Below are 24,563 nucleotides of genomic sequence, written 5' to 3' on the forward strand. Positions count from 1 at the left end.
ATGAAAACTTTATACCTTTGTGCACTTTTTAAGTGATTTTCAGCTGCTGCATTGGATTTGTAACAGTGAGAGGTGACATTTTATAATGCTTGCGATTGGATGCAACCAACTTTAAACATACAGGCAGGTCCCTTTCGGGTTGTAAATATTGGTCAAACTGTTGGAGTTGCCAGTTTTCAGAATCTGACCCTAGATCTGTAGGGGGCGTGTCTCCTCTCGCCTGTCTGTCACACTTTTGCTACCTTCATGACTCATTGCGGTGTCCGTGTCTGCAGTACCAGAGAGGACTGGAAAAATGGCGGCGGGTTCTGGAGCTGTTAGCGGCCATGGTGGCCGCGGCGCTTTGGAGGCCACCCTGGACCGCAGATTCCAAGGAGTATCCAACACTATGGAGTCTATACAGGGACTGTCGACCTGGTGCATTGAAAATAAAAAGTATCACAGCCTTATCGTTCGGTACTGGATGAAGTGGCTCAAGAAATGTGAGTAGCTAACGTTAGCTTGTCATTCGTTAGCTTACTTCCCTGCTACTATACACGTTAGCAAATCAATTATCTTCCTAATGTGTTACCGACTTAATGTTGACTCCATAAAGTTCATGCAAAGCTAACATAAGATGTGTACTTATAGTTAGCTGCCTTGCAAACTAATGTAACCAACTAGTTATAGTAAGGTAGTTAGTGCCTACCAGTAGCTGCAGTTCAACATATCGTTATGTATATTAACGTTAGCTAGCGACGTGTGATCAATTTAGTTTGCTCGAACCTGACCTGTCTACACATATGGTTCGACTTTGCGCCTGTTTTGTGCGCATCGCACGCGCTATGTTTTTGCAGAACTGCAGAGGATAGAGGAGCCAGGTAATTAGCTAGCTAGCCAAACTATCAAATGTGTTTGAACTAGAGTTAAAATGGGGGTAGTGTTGACAGAGCACAGGTGATACATGTTGCTGGGTAAGTAAGTGGGCTGAAAAACCGGCCTTTAGGAAGAAATCTGGGTTAGGCCCAGGTTCGATTGTATTGTTGTTTTAACGGGGTAGCAAAGAGGGGGGCAACACCAGTCGTGTGGCCATGGGAAATTAGCAAATTGTATAACAAAAAGCGTTAAATTGGCTTAAAAATACGACGCATTGTATTGCATAACTGTGTCAGACCCGCCGGCAAACGGGTGGCTAGCTGGGTTAATTTAATACATAATATCGACAAAAGCATTCAAGAGAGGAACAAAGTACCTTTTTTTTGGGGGGGGCATATTTTCCTCATGATTCGTCAACTCTCACACAGTTGCTGTCCTGCACATCGGATCGCTGCATGTTCTGTGTGTGTCTTGACCAATCAGATTAGGGAGATCACAGGCCGTGCACAAGGCGCAAAGCGCTCAGCACTTTCCTGCGTAGGTCTATTTATTTAGTAAATGTGATAGCACATCAGCCCCGACAGACACAAGCAAAAACTCTTAACCTCTTAAAGAGGCTGCGAATTTTTGCAGCATCCTACACCTAAACATTAGCGATCTGGTATGCTGTATGTAAAAACGAGACGATTTCTCAGTCTGATAATCTGTGGGCTACTAACGACACACAGCCTTCTATGCGCCCTATCCCCCTGACCAGGGTAAACTAAGCTGTTATGTATTTATGGCTAATTTCTTTGCATTAGGAGAACATGTGATCAAGTTGGATTTGTATTCATACTTGGGCTGGCTCGGCTACCTAGACTTTTTCAATCCAAAGTGATTAACTGGAAATAATTGGTCAACGCAATAGTGATTACATAAGAGTTAGTTTTTATTACCATCTACAGTTGCATAGGTCTACATGATACAAACCTGTATAAAGCAACCTCAGCCCGGAGTTCTATTGTCCATTCATAGTGGTCTCCGTCTGTGTTTTAAAACATAATTCATATGAACAAGTACAAGGTTGCTGCAGTCTGACAGGGTTTTCATCCTCCCCAGGGCCAGGAGTTTTCTGACCTGATTAGAAAAATTGGTCCCAGTATAGTCCATATAAAACCTTTTACAACTGATTAATCACTGTCATAACGTCTGGTGTTTTACCTGGTTAGGTTATCAGACCAGGAAGAACTCCAGGCCCAGTGGAACATATGTGCCCTCCCACTCTGAGACTTGTTGCCACCTCTGCTGTTTCAACTGTTCATTTGTATCTGCCCAAATGTATTAAAATAAATACATTTGAAGTGATCCATATTGATCCGTATTCAAGTTAGATACTACCACCATGTCCAGTGGTAACTCCCCCATCCAATACATTTTTTAAAGTTTAAGATGCATGTTTCAATACAATTTAAAAGCTCTAAAATGCCATTTGGGGAATGGCAAAAATAACTCCAGCCATTATCACTTTGGCTGCTATAGCTTCATTCACCTCAGTCAATAAGGGACATGCATAACATTCTAGAACAAACACATGCCGTAGTCTACAGCAATAAACAGCTACACTGGCTATACACTGGGAAACTAGTTGAGTTTGCTGTCAAACAGCAGTTACCTAGCAATGTTCCACCTCTGCACTGCTTTCATCAACTCTCTGTCGTCCAAAAAAAGCCAGCCAGCCAATCAAACAGCCTTCCCGCCAGAACAAACCCACAGTCCTAACTCCAATCTGAGCCAGATTGACAGCGCTCTGACCCAATGAGAATGGTGGGACACTAAGGGTGGCCAATCATATTTCAGGGGTGGCTAGAGCCACCCTCTCACAATGCCCCTGGGTAGGCCTAGCTAAGATTTTAACTCCAGTGTTTGGCATAGCTATCTATATTTGTCAAACACTAGGGTTAAATTCTTAGCTAGCTAGAGTAGGCCTACACCTAAACTTTGACTGTCATTCATTGTGTTTTTGAGGGGTTATTTAATGAAGTGCGTGGTGTGATATGTCATTGAAATAGATATGCCAGTGTTTTGTTGTTTATGGAAACGGATGTTGTCCACTTTCCTTGTTTCCAGCTATAAAGGTTTAGCTGGTTTTCAATGCTTTCATTTCCCTGAGCAGTTTTCTTTAATTAAAAATGAATTGCACTGCAGTAGACTAAACATTTGCACGGTTGTATGTGTTCCCATCTCTCTCTGTCCCTGTCATTGGCTCAACCACATGTATATCTGTTGTCTATGGTGCTGTGCTTTATCTATGATGTCCTCAAACATTCAAACTAGCTTTTGAACTCAGTCAACCAAAGATAAAGTTGGTGAGTTGTAGGCTTCGTTGTCCAGGTTAAACTTTCAACTCAAATGTTTTAATTTTCCCGGTATGTTGGATGTCCGTGTTAACGGTTCCGTTCCTAGGGTTGTGTTGTAATGCAGTGTTTCCACTGCACTCATTTAACTGTGGCGCTGCGCCACGGCAAGATCATTGCCGTCACGCCCCAAAAATATGAAACATAAATATTTCTGTCGAGGCACACTTTAATGCTAGAACAGTCCAGTCAACATTTATTTTTCCCCTGCAAACAAAATGTAATGCTAGACAAATCAGATAACTGCATAGTAGAATAGTTAATATATTTCCCTCTTGAGATTCATTCATGTTATGAGTGCTATAGGGAGGGAAACCTGCAATCTGACAAATGGATGCACTACAATTCTTGCGATCGCAGGGAAAAGCAGTTTTAATGGCCTTTGTTAAAAAGAGGGTGTTGTCAGCTTTCCATTTCTACTTGATTTATTTCTTAACTCCTGAATATGTGCCAACTGCACCACAGAGGTTTTTAGCAGCATCATGGTTCAGCACATTATCACCGTAATTTGCTGTGAGTGTATCGGGGAGAGTGGGGCTAAATGTAACAGTCCATTGCAAGGTACCTTGGGGTGAAACACCACTCTTCCGCTTGTTTTTGGGGTGACAAAACAAAATGTGCTGAAACAAATTTTAGTTGAGGAAGAGCAGTGGCAACAAGGGAAAGTGTGGGGGTGTGACATGAAGTGGTTTCGGTGAGAAGTAGAGGCAGGGGGTTTGCGTTACCCCGGGTGGCGGAATACCCCAAGTTACCCTAACCGGTAGGCAGGGCTACATTATATTCACTATTTATGCACATTTTTTGAGACATACGTTTTACTAATAGGATGCTAACTAGTTAAAAGATCACATTTGGGATCTAGCTAATGATCAGCCCAATAGGGTAAATGCAGATAAGCAACCCCATGCTTCAGCCTATTTATTTATAGCCTCTATGCTGCATCCGTTGGGCTACAGGTGATAATGCTAATAGCATACCTGATAATATGGACCATGCATACGCGATATGCATGGTCAAATATGTTAAAATAATAGTTAATCATTTTAACTATCTTATTGGGTCTCCCCCCAATGCAAAAACAATATTCCAGAGAAAATACTGTTATGTGTTGCATGACCAACTGGAAATAACTAACTGTTGGTTAATCTCGGTCATGTGTTTCTGCTATGAGATTGAGAAAACACATAAATGTATATTGTTTACAGCAGTAGGGGCCTATGTGATGTTCTGTTTCTGAACACATACCTTTTTTCCACTTGCAAAATGAATCCTACTGTACCTGAGCTGGTGCAGGTAGTGGTACATATTTTACCACTACAACTTGAGTTCATCGCGGTTTGGTTTGGAAGGCTTAAAGCGTGCTAATTAGGTACCCAAAATATCTGGTCCTGGCTGGCTTGTACTAGGTCAGGGAGTTCTGTGTTGGGTCAGGAGGAACCAATTTCTGCAAATGGGCTGTCCCTCTTAGAGGTACACTAAGCCTAATGCTGTTGTAATGCCTGTAGACATGCATCATTTGCCCATGATTGCTATCTGATGGTTCACGTGGCATCGCAGTCTGCCTGGCCAAATTGCCAGGTACCTCACAATACCATATTATCGGCATACTTTGGCGCCGATACTATGCGTATTGTGATTTTGATACTAAGATTTTATTGCGTTTTGATGTTCCAAAGATATTGCTCACCATATGTCCGCTGCAGAGGCACGAGAGGACCATGAGAAAGTTTTGATCAGTCATGGAAATAAGTGCTGAAAACAATTGGTTCCCTATTTAAAATGATTGAGAGCAAGCTATGGAAAAATACTGGAGTTTTGTTGCAGGTGCAGCCAACTAGCCCAAAATAATATTGCCACATTGTCAAAACGGTAAGAAATATAATCAAAAAGAATATCCTGATATGTAACTATAAATATCCCCCCCATCACTATGGCTTTGTAGGTTGAAACTTTAAACCCCCAGACGTGGCCCTGAGTGTGTCTGTGTTCGTTGGTCTGTGTCCACCTAGACTACGGTGTCGGCTGTAGTAGAACAGTGATGCTCAGTCACACTCCTGTGTGTGCAACAGGTGTTCCATCCAAGGCCCCACATTTACACCCAATCACATGTCCTAGTCCATAATCATTCTGCAATATTCTCAACTGAAGATTTGCAATATAGCTTAGGCCAGGGAAGGAAGCTGAGACCCTGTTGCGATTGAAAGCGATTGTTTATTTGATATTTGAACTGTTTCCCCTTCCCCACCACTCAGACTTAGTTAGGCCTAGACTTAGTTAGGCCTAGACTTCAGCAAGTTCTATTTTTTGACTCCAGGATCTTTTCGAAGAAGAGTCGTTTCATGTAATGAACTTAGGATATGAAATTAGAACTCATTGTTACATTCATTGGATATCTTGGGGCTCGATTCAATCCACAGTGCTAGGCAAGTCAGTTAACACGTTCTTATTTACAATGACTGCCTACCCCGGCCAAACCCGAACCACGCTGGGCCAATGGTGTGCTGCCCTATGGGACTCCCAATCACGGCCGAATGTGATACAGCCTGGATTCGAACCAGGGAAGGTAGTGATGCCTCTTGCACGGAGATGCAGTGCCTTAGACTGCTGCGCCCCTCAGGAGCCCACACTGTTTGGTTTGCGTGCTGTAGACAGCATAGAGCTGGTTGTTTACTGTTCTGTGCCTAGTCTTCATCTCTTCCTCACCTGGTTGAATACTTTCCAACTCGTCCTCCCTGAAGGCATCTTCCCATGCGGAGTCAGGGGGACGTTTCTCTCTCCTTTGACTTGACAACCTTTCCCCACTTGGACTCAACTGAGATGTATGAAAGGCTTCTGTATTGTTATTTTATGTTACAAAGTGGTAATGCATCTGTTTATTTTGTTACCATTTACTAAGATATACCCTACTTAGTTGGTTTACACTAGTCATCACAGCTGTCCTGCACAAGATGCTGAGGCTGTAGGGCGTAGGCTAATATCACTTTCAGTTTATCAATAAGGCTTCAATGACCCTAATTGATATTGTGGGACTCGTACATACCGTTTCTAGTCTTGTCTGCATCAGAACCTGATCTGGGTTTGATTTGTATCTGTTTTCCCTACTCTATCAGCTGTCACTTTGAAATACCTTAACTCTGAGTGTGCAGGCTTTTGATTGTATGGAGTCATTTACATTTTTTAAAATTAGGTGAATGTCATGAACGTTGTCTTGTGTCGGAGTGTGACAACGCTGTCTGCTGAAAACAATGTGTCATGAATGAATCGGTGGCGGTGCTGAACATTATTATTGACATTGTGACTACCGTGTTGCATGCTGCATCTTTGAACATGTTCAACTGGATCTTCATATATTCAGGGAGGGAGACGTTAGAGTCTTTATATTGCTGTTCAAGCTGTGTGTTTTCCCCCAACAACCAGGCTTCATTTACGTTGGACTCCATTTACCTGCATGACAAGCCTATTTGGTTTCCATGTCTTAGCCTTGCCTGTAACACAGGGCTTCAGTTGGAGAAGTTGTGCGCTGCAGTAATGATGTTTTGTCTGTGCGTTAATTATGCATTAGATAGAAAAGTTAATATCAGCTTGTCATGACATCTGTCTGTCACTTAGTAAAAGCACTGCATTGTTTATCATTTCAGTGAAGTTTCCCATCGACACTGGTTGGTTTTGCTATATTTCCAGAATTGATTAGCAAATGCATGAGCTACTAGGTCTTCCACAGGGCAGTCTAGGTTTAGGCTGGTCATCCACTGGGCGGTCTAGGTTTAGGCTGGTCTTCCACAGGGCAGTCTAGGTTTAGGCTGGTCATCCACTGGGCGGTCTAGGTTTAGGCTGGTCTTCCACAGGGCAGTCTAGGTTTAGGCTGGTCATCCACTGGGCAGTCTAGGTTTAGGCTGGTCATCCACTGGGCAGTCTAGGTTTAGGCTGGTCTTCCACAGGGCAGTCTAGGTTTAGGCTGGTCATCCACTGGGCGGTCTAGGTTTAGGCTGGTCATCCACTGGGCGGTCTAGGTTTAGGCTGGTCATCCACTGGGCGGTCTAGGTTTAGGCTGGTCATCCACTGGGCGGTCTAGGTTTAGGCTGGTCATCCACTGGGCGGTCTAGGTTTAGGCTGGTCATCCACTGGGCGGTCTAGGTTTAGGCTGGTCATCCACTGGGCGGTCTAGGTTTAGGCTGGTCATCCACTGGGCGGTCTAGGTTTAGGCTGGTCATCCACTGGGCGGTCTAGGTTTAGGCTGGTCATCCACTGGGCGGTCTAGGTTTAGGCTGGTCTTCCACAGGGCGGTCTAGGTTTAGGCTGGTCATCCACTGGGCGGTCTAGGTTTAGGCTGGTCATCCACTGGGCAGTCTAGGTTTAGGCTGGTCGTCCACAGGGCAGTCTAGGTTTAGGCTGGTCATCCACAGGGCGGTCTAGGTTTAGGCTGGTCATCCACTGGGCGGTCTAGGTTTAGGCTGGTCATCCACTGGGCGGTCTAGGTTTAGGCTGGTCATCCACTGGGCGGTCTAGGTTTAGGCTGGTCATCCACTGGGCGGTCTAGGTTTAGGCTGGTCATCCATTGGGCGGTCTAGGTTTAGGCTGGTCATCCACTGGGCGGTCTAGGTTTAGGCTGGTCATCCATTGGGTGGTCTAGGTTTAGGCTGGTCATCCATTGGGCGGTCTAGGTTTAGGCTGGTCATCCACTGGGCGGTCTAGGTTTAGGCTGGTCATCCATTGGGCGGTCTAGGTTTAGGCTGGTCATCCACTGGGCGGTCTAGGTTTAGGCTGGTCATCCATTGGGTGGTCTAGGTTTAGGCTGGTCATCCACTGGGCGGTCTAGGTTTAGGCTGGTCATCCACAGGGCGGTCTAGGTTTAGGCTGGTCATCCACGGGGCGGTCTAGGTTTAGGCTGGTCATCCACGGGGCGGTCTAGGTTTAGGCTGGTCATCCACAGGGCGGTCTAGGTTTAGGCTGGTCATCCACTGGGCGAGGGTGGTATAGGCTGGTCATCCACTGGGCGGTCTAGGTTTAGGCTGGTCATCCACAGGGCGGTCTAGGTATAGGCTGGTCATCCACTGGGCGAGGGTGGTTTAGGCTGGGCGGTCTAGTTTTAGGCTGGTCATCCACTGGGCGAGGGTGGTTTAGGCTGGGCGGTCTAGGTTTAGGCTGGTCATCCACAGGGCGGTCTAGTTTTAGGCTGGTTATCCACTGGGCGAGGGTGGTATAGGCTGGTCATCCACTGGGCGGTCTAAGTTTAGGCTGGTCATCCACTGGGCGGTCTAGGTTTAGGCTGGTCATCCACTGGGCGGTCTAGGTTTAGGCTGGTCATCCACTGTGCGGTCTAGGTTTAGGTTGGTCATCCACTGGGCGGTCTAGGTTTAGGCTGGTCATCCACTGTGCGGTCTAGGTTTAGGCTGGTCATCCACTGGGCGGTCTAGGTTTAGGCTGGTCATCCACTGGGCGGTCTAAGTTTAGGCTGGTCATCCACTGGGCGGTCTAGGTTTAGGCTGGTCATCCACTGTGCGGTCTAGGTTTAGGTTGGTCATCCACTGGGCGGTCTAGGTTTAGGCTGGTCATCCACTGTGCGGTCTAGGTTTAGGCTGGTCATCCACTGGGAGGTCTAGGTTTAGGCTGGTCATTCACGGGGCGGTCTAGGTTTAGGCTGGTCATCCACTGGGCGAGGGTGGTATAGGCTGGTCATCCACTGGGCGAGGGCGGTCTAGGTTTAGGCAGGTCATCCACAGGACTAGGGTGGTCTACGCTCAGGCTGGTCAAGGTTTTTGATGTGGTTAAACATCAGGCTTCTGAAGACCCACTAACCCTCTGCCTCCTCTACCTATTCTTCTTCTTCCCTGTCTTCCTCTCCTCCTTCTCTCCATCAGCGGACACCAACCACCGCCTGAATCTGTTCTATCTTGCCAATGATGTAATACAGAACTGCAAGAGAAAGAACGCCATCGTCTACCGCTCAGCCTTCGCTGAGGTGCTCCCCAACGCTGCACTAATGGTCAAGTGAGTGAACTGCGCTGGATTATATGAATATTGTGAGGCACATCCTAACTTCCATTTGAGGCACGTTTTAATTGTCAATGGGGAGACTAAGTAAACATCTGATTTAGGTGGAAATTAGGATTAGCCCATGATTAAATTGACCACCAATCTCTTGCTGACTGAATCTATGCCCTTCTAACCTCTTGCCCTTTGACCTGCTGTCTTGCCAGAGACCCGAAGGTGCGTAAGTCAGTGGAGCGGATCTTCACTATATGGGAGGAGAGAAATGTCTATCCTGAGGAACTCATCACTCAGCTCAAAGCCAACCTGGCCAAGAAGGAGAGAGAGAGGGAGAAAGAGAAGGCTAAAGAGACTCCTCCTCCGCCAGGTCAGTCTCCTATGCTCCTATTTCTTTCTCTCCTCACCATCTTTTCCTTTTGCCGTCTCTCTCTATTTCTGTAACCTCTGGGTCTGTATGAGTCAACAGGTCAGTCAGTGTGTTGTGTTGTGGTTTTGTCCTGTAGCCCCAGTCAACCCCAAAGCTGCCCTGAAGTCCAAGATTGTGGCTGATTTCATAGTAAGTGTATTTTTTTCTGCCCTCTGCTAAATTGATTTTACCCTTTAAAGAGGTAATCTGCAGTTACTACATACATTTTTGGTTTTGATAAATGAATGATTTGTACCCATTGATTCTTGAAGAATTTAACTTTTATAAATGCCTCATGAGCTTAGTTCAACTGTCACACCCCATCAGAACCCCAAATATAAGCTTGTTTTACTCCAATATTTGTAAACAACAAATGTAAACGTACACTATATAGCCTCCAAACATGGTTAAAACGATAATGTTGATATCATGGATGGTCAGTCCTTGTATCCATAGCTCTGTCTATGATTTTGAGTGGGTACTTTTCTTCAGCCCTATCCCTCAGCTTTTTACCCAAACAGTGGCGGGGATGATGCTTTATTGTTTCAACTGATGATTGGCCCTTGATGGAGTTGCAAACAAATAATACTCTTTCCCTCCTTCCCCACGCCCTCCCTCTTTCCTTCCCCCTCGATCTCCAGCCCCAGTCGTTCATCGAGCAGCTGACAGGCTTCAAACGGGTGGTGGAGGAGGAGGAGCTGAGGGAGACCCAGCTGACAGCTCTCAGAGTGGACGTCTGCAGCACGGAGGCCCTCAAGAGACTCAAAGGTCAGTGGTCAAAACAGGATTAAGGTCAGGATTCATGCCTAGGGCTGTTAAGGTGACCGTATTACCGCCACACCGGCAGTCACGAGTCATCATGACTGCAGTCAAATTCCACGTGACCGTTGAATAACTAGGCGTCTCCAAAACTGCGCCCTGATGTCCCCTATAGTCAGTAGTAGCCTACCAAACTTGCTAATGGCCTGGTACTCAGCGCTCTATTGACCCTCAAATCACTCTGACATCAATGCAATGTAAAATCAAATGGAACACTTCATGAGAGCCCTGGCGTTAAGAGTTTGAGGGGAATAGGATCACCTGTTGTGTAACGAGAGTCAGCTCATAGCTGGTTGATGCATAGAATAAAGTACATGTTCCTATAAGCCCATGTTGCACAACATTTCTATAGGCTATGCTATTCAATTGCGTGAGAAAACAACATAGTTTTGATGGCCTCTAATAAAAAGAGGAGAATCCCATCATCTTTCTATAGTCTAGGCCTCCTATATTTATTTCTCAACTTTCCTAATATTAAGCACGTTGTAAAGCAAAGCAATCAGAGTAGCCCTCCTGAGTGGTGCGGCGGTCTAAGAGACTGATCAGTGGTAGAGGCATCACTACAGATCCGGGTTCGATCCCGGGTCGTGTCGTAGCCCGGCTGCGACCGAGAGACCCATGATGCGGTGCACAATTGGCCCAGCGTCGTCTGGGTTAGGGGAGGGTTTGGCCGGCTGGGATATCCTTGTCCCATCGCGCTCTAGCTACTTCTTGTGGCGGCCGGGTACATGCACGCTTACTTCGGTCGCCAGCTTTGCGGTGTTATATCCGACATATTGGTGTGGCTGGCTTCTATGTACTCTTGTTTAAATGACTTATTTTACGCTTGTCCTCCGTCCATCTCTACCCCAGACAAGGCCGGAGGGAACAAGTTTGCCAAGGACTTTGAAGAGGGCAGTCAGAAGCTGCAGGAGTTTGTCAGTTTCCTGGAGAACCAGATGCCTGTAGGGCCCCCTCTGCTGGAGGCTCTAGGAAATGCAGACGTCTTCTATGAGATGCAATACAAGGAAGTTAAGATCGTGGCCAGCGTGAGTATCAACCAATCATTCACGCGATCAATCTGATAATCATCTATCAAATAAATAATCTAATCAAAATCTTATACATCTAATTCTATGGTTCTAATTTTCAAGGCCTACAAAACCTTTGCCAACCGCGTGGTCAACCTCAAACGTAAACTGGATGCCCTCAAGTCCTCCCTTCCCGGTCCTGAGGACTCTCCCATCCCCTCCCCCTCTGAGGACGCTCCCTCACCCACCGGCTCTGACTCCCCCTTCCTGGGGCTGGGAGGAGGCCGAGGGGGTAGGCTGGGCTTTGACCCGGACCTGGATGGGAGTGCCATGGACGAGAGGGACATGGGGGTTGTGAGAGAGGGGGACAACAGAGATGTGGAGGACATGGATCTGTCTGAGGAGGACATGGAGACAGCCAACACAGGTGAGATGGCAGTAGGGAATTCTCAATGAGACTAAACCTTGTCAAAATAAACACGCTAACCCCTTGTCAAAATAAACACGCTAACCCCATGTCAAAATAAACACGTTAACCCCTTGTCAAAATAAACACGCTAACCCCTTGTCAAAATAAACACGCTAACCCCTTTTCAAAATAAACACGCTCACCCCTTTTCAAAATAAACACGCTAACCCCTTTTCAAAATAAACACGTTAACCCCTTTTCAAAATAAACACGTTAACCCCTTTTCAAAATAAACACGCTAACCCCTTTTCAAAATAAACACGTTAACCCCTTTTCAAAATAAACACGTTAACCCCTTTTCAAAATAAACACGCTAACCCCTTTTCAAAATAAACACGCTCACCCCTTTTCAAAATAAACACGCTAACCCCTTGTCAAAATAAACACGCTAACCCCTTGTCAAAATAAACACGTTAACCCCTTTTCAAAATAAACACGCTAACCCCTTTTCAAAATAAACACGCTCACCCCTTTTCAAAATAAACACGCTAACCCCTTGTCAAAATAAACACGCTAACCCCGTGTCAAAATAAACACGCTAACCCCTTGTCAAAATAAACACGTTAACCCCTTTTCAAAATAAACACGTTAACCCCTTTTCAAAATAAACACGCTAACCCCTTGTCAAAATAAACACGTTAACCCCGTGTCAAAATAAACACGTTAACCCCTTTTCAAAATAAACACGCTAACCCCTTGTCAAAATAAACACGTTAACCCCTTTTCAAAATAAACACGCTAACCCCTTGTCAAAATAAACACGCTAACCCCTTGTCAAAATAAACACGTTAACCCCTTTTCAAAATAAACACGTTAACCCCTTTTCAAAATAAACACGCTCACCCCTTTTCAAAATAAACACGCTAACCCCTTGTCAAAATAAACACGCTAACCCCTTGTCAAAATAAACATAACCCCTTTTCAAAATAAACACGCTAACCCCTTGTCAAAATAAACACGCTAACCCCTTGTCAAAATAAACACGTTAACCCCTTTTCAAAATAAACACGTTAACCCCTTTTCAAAATAAACACGTTAACCCCTTTTCAAAATAAACACGCTAACCCCTTTTCAAAATAAACACGTTAACCCCTTGTCAAAATAAACACGTTAACCCCTTTTCAAAATAAACACGCTCACCCCTTTTCAAAATAAACACGCTCACCCCTTGTCAAAATAAACACGTTAACCCCTTTTCAAAATAAACACGCTAACCCCTTGTTTCCATCAGCAGAGAAGCAGTCGTCATCAGCCACCGTTTCCAAGGTGACCAGCTCCAAGACCGCAGCGAAACCCGCCCCTGTCACACTCATTCGAACCTCCACTGAATCCCCTCTCAAAAGGCAGCCTCGTCTACCCCCACGCCAGTGACCCCAGCACCCCTACGGCGCGGGTGTGAGCGGTCCTAGCGGTCTGACCGCTCCTCTGGGAATGAACCTGGCCAATGTGGACCTGGGCAAGATCAGCTCCATACTGAGCAGTATCACATCAGCCATGAAGAACACAGGTGTGTGTCTATACTTGGCAAGATAAGCAGAGTTAATATATGGATTCTGTGACACACTGGTACAGAAATGTTATAACATGTTTACATAACATTGTTCTCTCCCTCTCTTTTCTCTCTCTGTGTGTCTCTGTCTCTCTCAGCAGCCAGCCCTGTGTCTCGCCCCTCCCCTGGAACTCCCACCACCCCCTCTGGCCAATCATCTTCCTCCAAAACCCCAGTTGGCCCCACCCCTCCTAGCCCAGCCCTGGCCAGCATCCTGTCCAGAGTGAACGTCACCCCTGAAGGCATCCTCAACGCCCTGTCAAAGACCCAAACACAGAGTGAGACACACATAAGATAGTAAACCAGACAGGCAGATTTATAGACCGACTTTGAGATGGGAAATGCAAGGCTTCTGTTGAAATTGTTTTGGGGGGCACTTTTCATGTTGAATAACTTGTGTATCTGCTGGTGTAATCTCCACCCACCCCACTTTCTCTCTCTCTCTCTCTCCCCATATCTTTGTTTCTCTCCATCTTCTCTTCTCTCTCCTCAGGTCTGTCCTCTCTGCTGAGGTCTGGTAGCTCCTCCTCCTCTGCCCCCTCCTCCCATGCCTCCCCAGACTCCTCAGCAGCCAAGGGCCCCCCCACACCCACCACACCTAGCAACACCAAACCCCCCCTGACCAACAGTCTCAAACGAGACACACCTGAGAGGAGCAGAGGAGCCAGGGATTGGGAGAAAAACCGAGAGGCCTCCCCTCCTCCTCCTCCCTCTCTCCCTAGCCGCTCTGTCTCTCCTCCCAGCCTAGAGTCTAAGATCAATCGTTTCCTCCAGGGGAACCCAGGGTTCAGTCTGGGCCTGGGGGATGGGAGCCCTCTGCTGGGGGGAGACGGGGTAGACGGGACCCCCGTCAGGGATGAGAGCGGGGGCACCCCCACCCAGGACGAAATCATGGACACACCAGGGGGTGTCTCCTCCGACCCCCTTGGCCTCAACAGTGACCCCAAGAGCTTAGGCTCATCCATAGGTCATGATCTTTCACCCACGGCCTACCGCAGTGACCCTTGGGACGCCGTCATCACCCCAACAGGAAGCAGCAGCGACGTGGACTTCCTCTCTTCCTCTTCTCGTTTCCAAGGCTACGGAGCGGGGAAGAAGGCCGCCAAGCTGAAGGAGGAAGATTCGAAGAGGAAGATTAGCTCTTCATCACTGGGAAGCAGCAAGGTGAAGAAGGATGGACAGAACAGTCACGGGAACAACAGATCAGTTGAAGGAGAGAGGAGAGCATCCATAGGTTCTCGTAAGACCAGCAGCGGGTCAGAGGAGGGAGGAATGAGTGGAACGAGGGATGAAAAGGGAAAGAGGGAGAGGAGAGGATGGTGGGGGCTCATCTGACGGGGAGGGGGGCAGTACCACCGTATCGAGACGCTGGTGTCGCCTTGCACAGAGGGAGCACCTTTCCAATCACTGGGGGCTTCTCAAACCGCCAGCCAACCGGAGAGCGCATCCAGACGGTGGAAAGTATCCGCGTGATTGGACAAGGGCTGCGTCGCGGGGTGGAGAAGGGGGAGGCCAGGTGGAGGGATGTGGTATGATGAGGAAGGGTACCTGGATACCCAGCCCCTTCACCTTCCCCTCAGGGCGGCTCTGACAACATGACTTCACCCCCATGCCTCCCCCGACCTCACACCACCACCTTCCTCCTCATTCTAATCACCCTCCCCACCCTCATCCGCACGGCCCCCCACCCCAGTTTCAGATGCCCCCTACCATGGGGAGAACCCCCAGGGTCCCCTCCCCTCACACCTCCACCATCACCCCCTCCTCCCTTCTTCAACTCCCCTCCTCCACCCATCCCACGCCCTCCACCCCTCCCATGCCCCAGCTCCCTCCACCTCCGCGCAACTTCCTCCCCCTCGGCAGTCATGGTAGGCGGGGTTCTAGTCCCCATTGACCGCCAACTTCCCCTCCCTCCCCAGGTCCGCCCAGACGTAGGAGACCGAGGGGGGATGGGAGGGGGACCCAGGGGGGGTAAAGGTGGTCCCACTCCCCTCATGTCCTCTCTGTTAGGGGAGCCCCCTAAGATGCCTCGTCCCGGCACAGTCAAAGAGCATTTCACTCCCCGCCACGCACCCCCTCTCCACCGCCCCGGCACCCCCGGTGCCCCGCCTCCCTTATTGGGCCGTGTCAAGGATGGCATCAACCTCCCTCCTCCACCCCCCTCCTCCTCCACCCCTCCCTCTCCCTCAGGCGACCCCCTGCTTCCTCGCCCCCAAGCTCCTCCGCTCCAGCACCCTCCAGCTAGCCCGCCTGCCCAGCCCCGACACCCCAACCCCAACCATCCACACCGTCCCTCGCCATCCCTCCTGCGCCTATCCTCCCCCAACCCCCCCCCCCATCAATTCCACCCCTCAGAGACCTCTACTCCACCCTCGCGGCCCCCCTGTCCACCCACACCTAAACCGAGAGCCACCCATGTTCCGCGGGGGCAAGCGTCCTGGCCCTCCATTCGGCGGGGGCCGAGGAGGTCCCTTCTACCCCCCCAAGAGACCTTTCTTTCCCCCACGCTATTGAAATGTTAACCCATGCTGAATGAAAAGCAACCCACACACCTAGCTACCCAACACGGGGAGAAGATGTGTAGAACCCTTATGGTATGAGCCCAGTCTGTCCTCACTATGTTAATCCTAGTGGAGTCATTTGTTTTATTACATTTAGCTGATCGCACCTTGACACAAACTAGCACGTCACCTCACCACAATACAGTACCAACTTAGCAATTATGCACAGTGTTATGGATGAAATAGGTAACCAAACCAAATCTGCCTCCCCTCCCCTCCTCCGATCCCCAGGAGCAACAATGTTCTCTGCTTCCCCTCACTAAAGCAGTGAGGGAGTAATGGAGGTGTGAACTAGAAGGAAGACGACAAGCACAGATCAAATAGAAACAGAAACAGGTGGTTATTCTATTTCACTAAAATTCTACTTACCTCCGATATTGTGTGAATAAGCTGATATAAACATTTTCAGAGAGAGAGAGAGAGAGAGTGGGATAGATGGGATGGGCTGGAGGGATAGATGGGATGGGCTGGGCTGGAGGGATAGATGGGATGGGCTGGAGGGATAGATGGGATGGGATGGGCTGGAGGGATAGATGGGATGGGATGGGCTGGAGGGATAGATGGCATGGGCTGGAGGGATAGATGGGATGGGCTGGAGGGATGGATGGGATTGGCTAGAGGGATGGGATGGGCTGGAGGAGGGAGGGATAGATGGGCTGGAGTGGCTGATGGGATGGATAGATGGGAGGGGTTTGATTGAGGAACAAAGTTGCTCCCTGAGAGTGTGTCCTAAATACAACCATTTTTCTCAATAGGATTTGGTTATCTAAATGAGTGCTGACTTTATGATCAGTGCTGTTGTGGAGTTTCTCCACCATAACCCCAACGTGCTCCCAGTGCATCGTATTCTAAATAATAACCTTGTTTCTCTCCTAGAGGTTTTCATGCTTAAGTCTCTCTTCCCTCTGTATATTTCTCAGCTTTTAAATGTATAGACTGAATGAGTTGGCTGTGTTGCGACTATTAAACCTCGGTTGTTTGTGTAAAGAGCAGAGTCATCGCTATTCGCTAACTTGTGATTGACGCCATTGTGAAGAAGCCTTAGCTGTAGTTGCACACAGAGGCAGCGATGTTTGTGCTTCTCATTGCTCTAACAAAACACCACTCTGTCCATCTCCATTTCTCCAATCTGAGGGGGGAGGAGAGTGAAGAATCGTCCAGTGTAAAGACGCATTTAACAGATAATGAGTTGCGGAGACTCAGTAGTTGAGGCGGGTGCTTTAGAAGTTTGAACTATGAACCCGCTGTCTCTCTACTAGGCCATCGCTCCCTGTATTGTCTTTAATAAAATCCAGTTTCAACCCAACCAAGGGGAGGGTACTACTTTCTTTGATAGTCACTGTCATGGATACCGGTAAGACCAGTCGCAGCAGTTGTCATGGATACCGGTAAGACCAGTCTCAGCAGTTGTCATGGATACCGGTAAGACCAGTCGCAGCTGTATGATAGATGTTATTTTGGTCTACTTATTCAAAGCTGAATTGAAATGCTGAAACATTACTTATAACAGCACAAACAATGTCATTTTTCCCCCAACTGCTCATTTGTTCTGAGTTGTTTTGGATTTCTTGCTGTGATTTTTGTTGTGGCTGTAACCTCATGTCAGATGTAAAATATCTATACTTGCCTGTGCAGTGCACTGTCTCTGTCCAGTCCAGAAGTCCTTTTTGTTTGTTACTTTTGACCTGTTCCCTTCGCTACCTTTCCTAGATTTAGTCTCTTCTTTTTCCTCCTTACCTTCCTCTGACGCTGTACATTTACAACTGTAGAATACCAAGTAACACCAATGAAGAAGTGATGAGTGAATTATCTGCAAACATTCATTACTCTTTAAGATAATGGACACCTATGTAAATGCTCCTCTAAATTTCCCATCAGTGTTAGTTTATCAGTTTAAAGTGTTCTGCTATACATTTCTGAATGGAAGAGATGCTGTTCTGAATCAATGGTACAGAGCAGCTACTACTCTCACTCTGACTGTATGTATGATGTGATGCTTCTCTCTGTCACTGCTGATAATGACCAGATTAACGCAGGCCAGTTGGTTTGTGCACGTTTCCCTGCTGTCCAGTAGACTAATGACTTCCCTTCTAACTCGTACCTCAGTTAGACAGCGAGCCACCAGGATGGAGTCAGAGATGTAATCATTTTCTTTGAACAGTTTGTTTAAATATTGTCATTCAATGTACTCTTGAGTTTGAAATGTTTGTTTTGAATAACTTTTGAGTGAAAATGCTTAAGATTTGAGGAATCTGATGGTGTGTGTGTATAGTATGCATTAACTATGTAATGATTCAGTCATGAAGGGGTGGTTGTGTTATGTTCTCCATGTTTAGATGCATTGCTATTCTTTTTATGATCATCAATGATGTTCTATCATGAATCTTTTGAGTGTCCAATCCTTTCCGATGCTACTGCTCTCTCTCTCTACCACTGAGCCGTCCTGTAGTTCAGGGATTTACTATGTTTACCTATGACTGTCACAATTTAGACATACAGCCAGGCATTTACTTCATATGAAGACTTTACAGTTTAAACCACACTCCATGGAGTCTACTGCATGTGTTTTTGTTTTAAAGACAGCCTCTGCATTTATGAATATTCAATTCATAATCAACCCCTTGGCCTTACCTTTTAGGCACTTGTCGATCTGGGAGGATTACATAGGTGTAAGCCAATCAGAGGCAAGGTGCAGCTATTACCGTATTGCACCTATCCAAACCTTTAATATACGTGAAGTGCGTAGTAGAGACTAGGGGTTGATTTGGTGACGGGAACAGGCCACAGAGCACTGACATGAAGACAGTACTGTGACATATCGGTTAAGACCAGTGGTGGCTGGTGGCACTTCAGATGGGGAGGACGGGCTCATAGTAATGGCTGGAATTGAATAAATTGAGTGGTATCAAACACCTGGTTTTCCATGTGTTTTTATATCATTCCATCCATTATTATGAGTTATCCTCCATTCACCAGCCTCCTCTGGTTGAGTGAGGTAGTCACTGCCATGCTATTACACCCATTGTGAGTTTAGTTATATTATTGAGTCTGAAGATCCTAACCCAGAAGTGGGTTACCATTTATTGTTTTCTATATATATATATATACACACACGCGCACACACAGTGATTCCAACCAACAGCATCTACCATACCCATCTGCATTTAACCTTTTTGATTGACACTGATTTTCTTGGTTGTGTAGTTCACATCCTTGCACAGAGCTCTAGTCCACATGTCTTTGCTGTCACATCCATAGTTCCTCCCAAACCAGTCCACTGCATGTATGACGCACCTTGACGGACTGGCGTTGAGTCTAACCCACCCACCCAATATTCAGTGCAGTCACTGCACAGTACTTTAAATGTATTATCCCTATCCCATTTAATGAAAGGTAGTTGAGATCATATTGTAATATTACCACATCTCAGTGGCTTCCTCTCATCACCTTCATATACTGTTCTGAGAAGACCAGATAGGTGGAAGCAATGTGGGGCAAGTGTGCTAGAAGTATTTATTTCACCGGTTTCCTTCATTCAGATCAGTGTAGATGAAGGAAAGGATGCAATGAGAGCCATTGAGATGCTCTTCATACAAACATAAATAGGTTTCACCTTATGAGAGTACACACGTCTCATATCTGTGTGGTGGTGGGGTTCACAGTATGAGATATTGACAGTGAATAAGTATTTAATTGTGCTTCATAATGGTCCATATTTCAGGTAGTAGCCAATGAGAAGGACATTGACCCTAGACACTGATCTAATATCATTTTGGCGTTTTACCCCTAATGAGATTTTGGAATCAGTATTTGGGGTAACCTGTGCATTTTAGGGCAGCCTGATTTCTAAGGCTTTAACTCAATTTGTATTTTTGTGATTCCTTGTGTCCTATCTTCTCACCCTCCTCAAATGTATTTGAGGAGAAGATCCAAGGTCCCACCCACTAGGGCATTCTACCCAGGGACCTAACCATTTCAATGTATTTTCAGTGACACTTTACAGGTGGTCCTAAATCCCCAGTTAATTTACTCTAGCGCCCCCAAGCGTTCTTTCAATATTTTTTCTTATAGGAGCCAGTCTGCGTCACTTGCAAATCCCCCTTTTCTCTAAAATCATATTGACGTTTGTTTGTACATCAACACTATGTAACTATTTTGAAGTATATTTTACTTAAGTTATTTACATTTATGTAGAATAAATGAAACCATATTTACGTGTATATCGGTAAAATAAAATGACCAAGTTTTATGTCTTAACTATTATACACAAAGACGTCTACAACCAATATGAGCTTTGAACCAATATACCTTATGTGGAAAGAAATAACGAAACCCTATTGATCATATCACCATGCGCTCGTTACTGGTGTCTTGACTGTACGAATTGAGGTGGCAAGGCTTCTTAAACTAATCCTAGTTATATGCTACTTTTATATTCTACTTTATTTATTAAAACAATGTAAACGAGGCTATTCATACTATTCCTTCCAGAAGTCTGTTGAAAGTAGCCCAATTTCTGCCCCGCGTCAGAGGCGAGTACTTTTGAGCTATGCGCGTGTAATAGCCTAATAACGGTGCTCTGAGCTACAATATTCTCTGCTCTGTTCCTCCATCTTCATGCGGCCAATCAATGAATGGATGTGTGTTACTTGCTGGCTCTCACAGGGACCAACCCGGTTGCCTCACCGTTGATCAATTCTCTTCAGGCGCTGCACAGATGCAGTGATCTTCTCATATTGGGATGAGTTTCTTGAACGCTCCACTCTTGATCTTGGGCGTAATTTGACCAAATTGAGCATACCTGTTAAATGGATTCAGGTCATTTTCATGGATAGTTGGTTTTAGATTAATGCTGTGAAGTTAGTCTCGTGTGCCTGAAAGTGATCTATCCGAATGTTAAGTACTGATTAGTGGGCGCCACTGAGGTGTATAAATGAACGGTGAGCGCGCTTTCATTGTTGACGCTCACCAACGTGCGCGCACTTGCCACCGTCAAGTTTCCGCCCTCTTCCCTTGCTGGCCAATCACTTTTCTTCACCAGCTACTTCATTCTTCCGGTATTATGGCCGCTTGCAGTGTAAGGGACAACGAGTGTGAAATGTTATGATTGTGGAAAGTGTTCGGTGAAACCGGTGGATTAAGGATGCTCGTGACCGTGATGTTACGGTTTCCCGTCTGTCGGCCGTCAGTTCGGGCAGTGCTTCACTGTCAGAGGCGCTTTAGCAAGGTGTGCAACCTTATTAAACCGTTTTCTGTTATGAAATGTAGCTGTACTGGCCTGCTGAGTACAGTATCATTGGGTTTGTGTAGCCAGCCTTCTCCAAATCAGTGGTGTGGCATTGTCCTATGACCGCTCAGGTACATAGGTGTGGGCGTGTCCTCTGACAAACCATTGGATGGATCTATGAATAGCCCTGAGAGTGTTCTCACGGCCAAACAACACTGCGCTGTAAACTGTCATGTTATTTGTTTCTGTGTGACCACAAGGTTACACATTTTTTTAGGAGTGTTGGTGGGAGGGGACAGTTCTCAATTAAGCTTATTATTGGGCCCTTTCTCTCTCTGAAATATGCAACTACTAATGTATGTATGATCATAATACCATATGTTTTGTTATGAATGCCATATTGTGTAAATATTTGATTTAAAACGATTATATGGTAATAGTATGATCCCTGTTGTTTGTATTGTTGTTCATATTGGCCCTGTGCTCTCTTCTTTCCTAATTTCTTCCCCCTGCCTTTTAGATACAGGCATCCTCTGCTTTGTCTGAGCGCGTGCGGGTCTTTGAGTCTCTCAGAGAGAGGCAGGGACAGCAGAGGACAAGCGGCGCCACGAAACAGGCCTTCAGCGTCCGATTGGCTGATGGCAGGACGGTGAATGGCACCACAGGCGTGACCACGCCTCAATCATCGCTCAGAACGCATGGTTAGCCTCTCAGACATTGTGTGTGTGTTTTTATAATGTATTATTCAGAATCCCAAAAGTCAGGGAAGGGTTATCCCCAGTGCTTGACTTCAATTCAATAGGTGCTGATACTTATTTTGAGTGCCGGTACTGTTTTATATTTAGGTAAAGGAACACTGAAATACTTTTGAGCTAATATTCTATAAAAGGTGCAGGAACTCAAGCAGTAGAAATGTTGAGGTGCTGGTACTCTGCTCCATTGAGCTTCTGTCCAATTCAAGCACAGTTTATCCCTCAGAACACGTGCCGTGTTTAGACAGGCAGCCCAATTCTCTTATTTTTCCAACTAATTGGTATTTTGATTCATCAGATCAGGTTGTTTTCAGAGCTGATCTGATTGGTCAAAAAATATCAGAATTGGGCTGCCTGTCTAAATGCAGCCTGAGTAACTCCATGCAGAATCCTACAGGCCTTTCTCAGTCCCTGGGACACATAGGTGTCCCATCTCTTTGCTTTCAGATTGGAATTAGGTGAAATTGGATAGGTGTAAGCAAACATTGACATTGTCTCTAACCCTCCAACACTCTGTCTGCAGTGTGAAAGGTGCTCTGGTCTGCAGGGTGAATGGAGAGCTGTGGGAGCTGCTTCGCCCCCTGGAGGCTGACTGTGAACTACAGCTGCTAGGCTTCAACACCACAGAGGGCAAACAGGTACTTACTAAGGACATTCTCATTCATCTAACCCAATAGAAGATGTTACATGTAGAGGAGACAGAGGTTGACCTCTTCTCTATCTTATCCCCTCTCGCTAATCTCTTTCATTTTCTCCCTTTCTCCCCCAGGCGGTGTGGAGGACAGGAGCGTGTGTTGTGGGGTGGGTGTTAGAGAGGGTGTTTGGGGTGGATGTGTGCAGAGAGGGCGTGTCAGAGTCCGGCCTCTACTGTGACCACCTCCCGGAGAACAGGTAAGACATTTCCCTCTCTTTGTAATATAATATATGCCATTTTGCAGATGCTTTTATCCAAAGCAACTTAGTCATTACATTTTACCCCACTAACCACACTCCTTTAAGATAGAAAAGCTGCTTTGAAGGAAGGAGGGAAGGCGGGAAGGAAGGATGCATTTGTTCTCTAACAGAGCTCCTGGGAGGAGCTATCATGTAAATGGGATAGTTCTGTTTTTTTTGTGGGGTTTTTTGGATACATTTGCTAAAATGTCTAAACCTGTTTCTGCTTTGTCATTATGGGTAGTGTGTATAGATTGAAGGGGGGGGGGCTATTGAATCAATTTTAGAATAAGGCTGTAACGTAACAAAATGTGGAAAAAGTTGTGGTTAGAATACTTTCCGAATGCACTGTATACACAGAGAAACAGTACTTACCCCTGGTCTCTCTCCCAGTGCCCTGTCCCTAGCTGAGCTAGAGGAGAGATGTAAGGAGGCCGCTGGCCAGAGGCTTCCTCTCTCCAGACTGGAGCTGAACAGGCAGGAAGTTACAGAACTCTTCCAGGTCAGAGGTCATTGGCTCTGTTTGTCTGTCATTGGCTGCATCTGCAATGGCATCCTATTTCTTATGTAGTTCCCTATATAGGGAATAGGGTGCCATTTAGGACATTGCCATTGTGGTTGGAAACAGGCATTTGGATCAATACCAGTACTATTTTGGACCTTACCTGCACTAAATGTATTTGGCTTAGAGTGTTTGGTCCGTCGGTGTAATGACGCAGGGATAGTATGAAGTTGGTACAGAATGAGACATTTGATGCCATTACGGTTATGGCTCACAGTATTCTAGAATGTAGGTGTGTTGCTTTGCTCCCACCTGTAGCAGCTTGTGGAATTGACTGTTTACATGTGTTGTCTTTAACCTCTGACTGTAATGGTCATCTAGGAATGTCTGTAATTCAAGGGGTGTGGCTGTGATACACTAGTGTGTACGTGTACTAACTGACTGTGTTCTGTCATCTAGGACAATGCTCTGAGACTCCAGTTGATTGAAGAACAGATGAGTGGTCCTACTGTCACAGTCTACAGGTTTGTTGCTCAACATCTCACAGCCTGATACAACACACCACATGGTAATGCTACAGTCATGGTCTGTTTTTAAGGAGAAATGACTGTATACTAGGATGATATGTCCATCTCTTCCTGTTCCGTGTGTGGGTCAGGTGTGGAGACAGCATAGGAGTCTGCAATGGTCCTCTCCTCCCTAACACTGGTCTCCTCAAGGTCTTCAAGATGCTGCAGGTGTGTGTGTGTGTGTGTGTCAACCTGCCTGCATATCAGTTCAGTAAGGAATATACAGTTCTTGTCTTCTTCTCATGACTTCTAAACTACACTGGATGTAAAAATTGAATGTACAGGATAAAATGGGTTTCCATCGCATTTTCATTTCTACTGATGGTTTTGTCACAAACCATGTTGAGTTATGTAGCGAATGTTCCCACTCTGGTCTGGGCATGTGTGCTGGCACATAGTGTGGGTATAGCCTAAATGATGAGATTATTATGGACAAAATAGCAAGATTATTTTTATTTGTCAAAAGGCAGCCAAGCATCAGACCCTTGATACAGTATTTGGAAAGGAGCATCAAGCTCACTACCTTG

At 46.2% G+C, this 24,563-nt stretch overlaps 3 protein-coding genes and 1 pseudogene across 3 annotated transcripts in view; all 4 read left to right on the plus strand.

Annotated features, from left to right (window-relative positions):
• The first annotated feature begins 268 nt into the window (after nucleotides 1-268).
• LOC127914908 (regulation of nuclear pre-mRNA domain-containing protein 2-like) lies at nucleotides 269-14,827 on the plus strand. Its single transcript, XM_052492680.1, is given in 10 exon segments — nucleotides 269-482; nucleotides 9,110-9,239; nucleotides 9,449-9,606; nucleotides 9,743-9,795; nucleotides 10,287-10,413; nucleotides 11,317-11,492; nucleotides 11,598-11,901; nucleotides 13,175-13,450; nucleotides 13,591-13,770; nucleotides 13,986-14,827. Coding segments are annotated over 10 exon segments (2,433 nt in total). The 5' UTR covers nucleotides 269-295.
• A 798-nt stretch (nucleotides 14,828-15,625) lies between these two features.
• On the plus strand, nucleotides 15,626-16,006 carry LOC127915294 (uncharacterized). The gene has a single exon (XM_052495142.1). It carries the CDS (start codon nucleotides 15,626-15,628, stop codon nucleotides 16,004-16,006), a length of 381 nt encoding a protein of 126 aa, XP_052351102.1.
• Nucleotides 15,950-24,563, plus strand: part of LOC127906071 (threonine--tRNA ligase, mitochondrial-like) — a 93,556-nt gene continuing 84,942 nt past the window's right edge. The window contains exons 1-2 of the mRNA XM_052495140.1: nucleotides 15,950-16,086; nucleotides 16,285-16,389. The gene's annotated coding sequence lies outside the window, so the exon portion shown is untranslated. The remainder of the gene's footprint in view (nucleotides 16,087-16,284; nucleotides 16,390-24,563) is intronic.
• LOC118379337 (threonine--tRNA ligase, mitochondrial-like) overlaps nucleotides 17,398-24,563 on the plus strand; it is a 21,659-nt pseudogene continuing 14,493 nt past the window's right edge.

The sequence above is a fragment of the Oncorhynchus keta genome, chromosome 34 (assembly GCF_023373465.1).
Source record: "Oncorhynchus keta strain PuntledgeMale-10-30-2019 chromosome 34, Oket_V2, whole genome shotgun sequence".
Taxonomy (NCBI): Eukaryota; Metazoa; Chordata; class Actinopteri; order Salmoniformes; family Salmonidae; genus Oncorhynchus; species Oncorhynchus keta.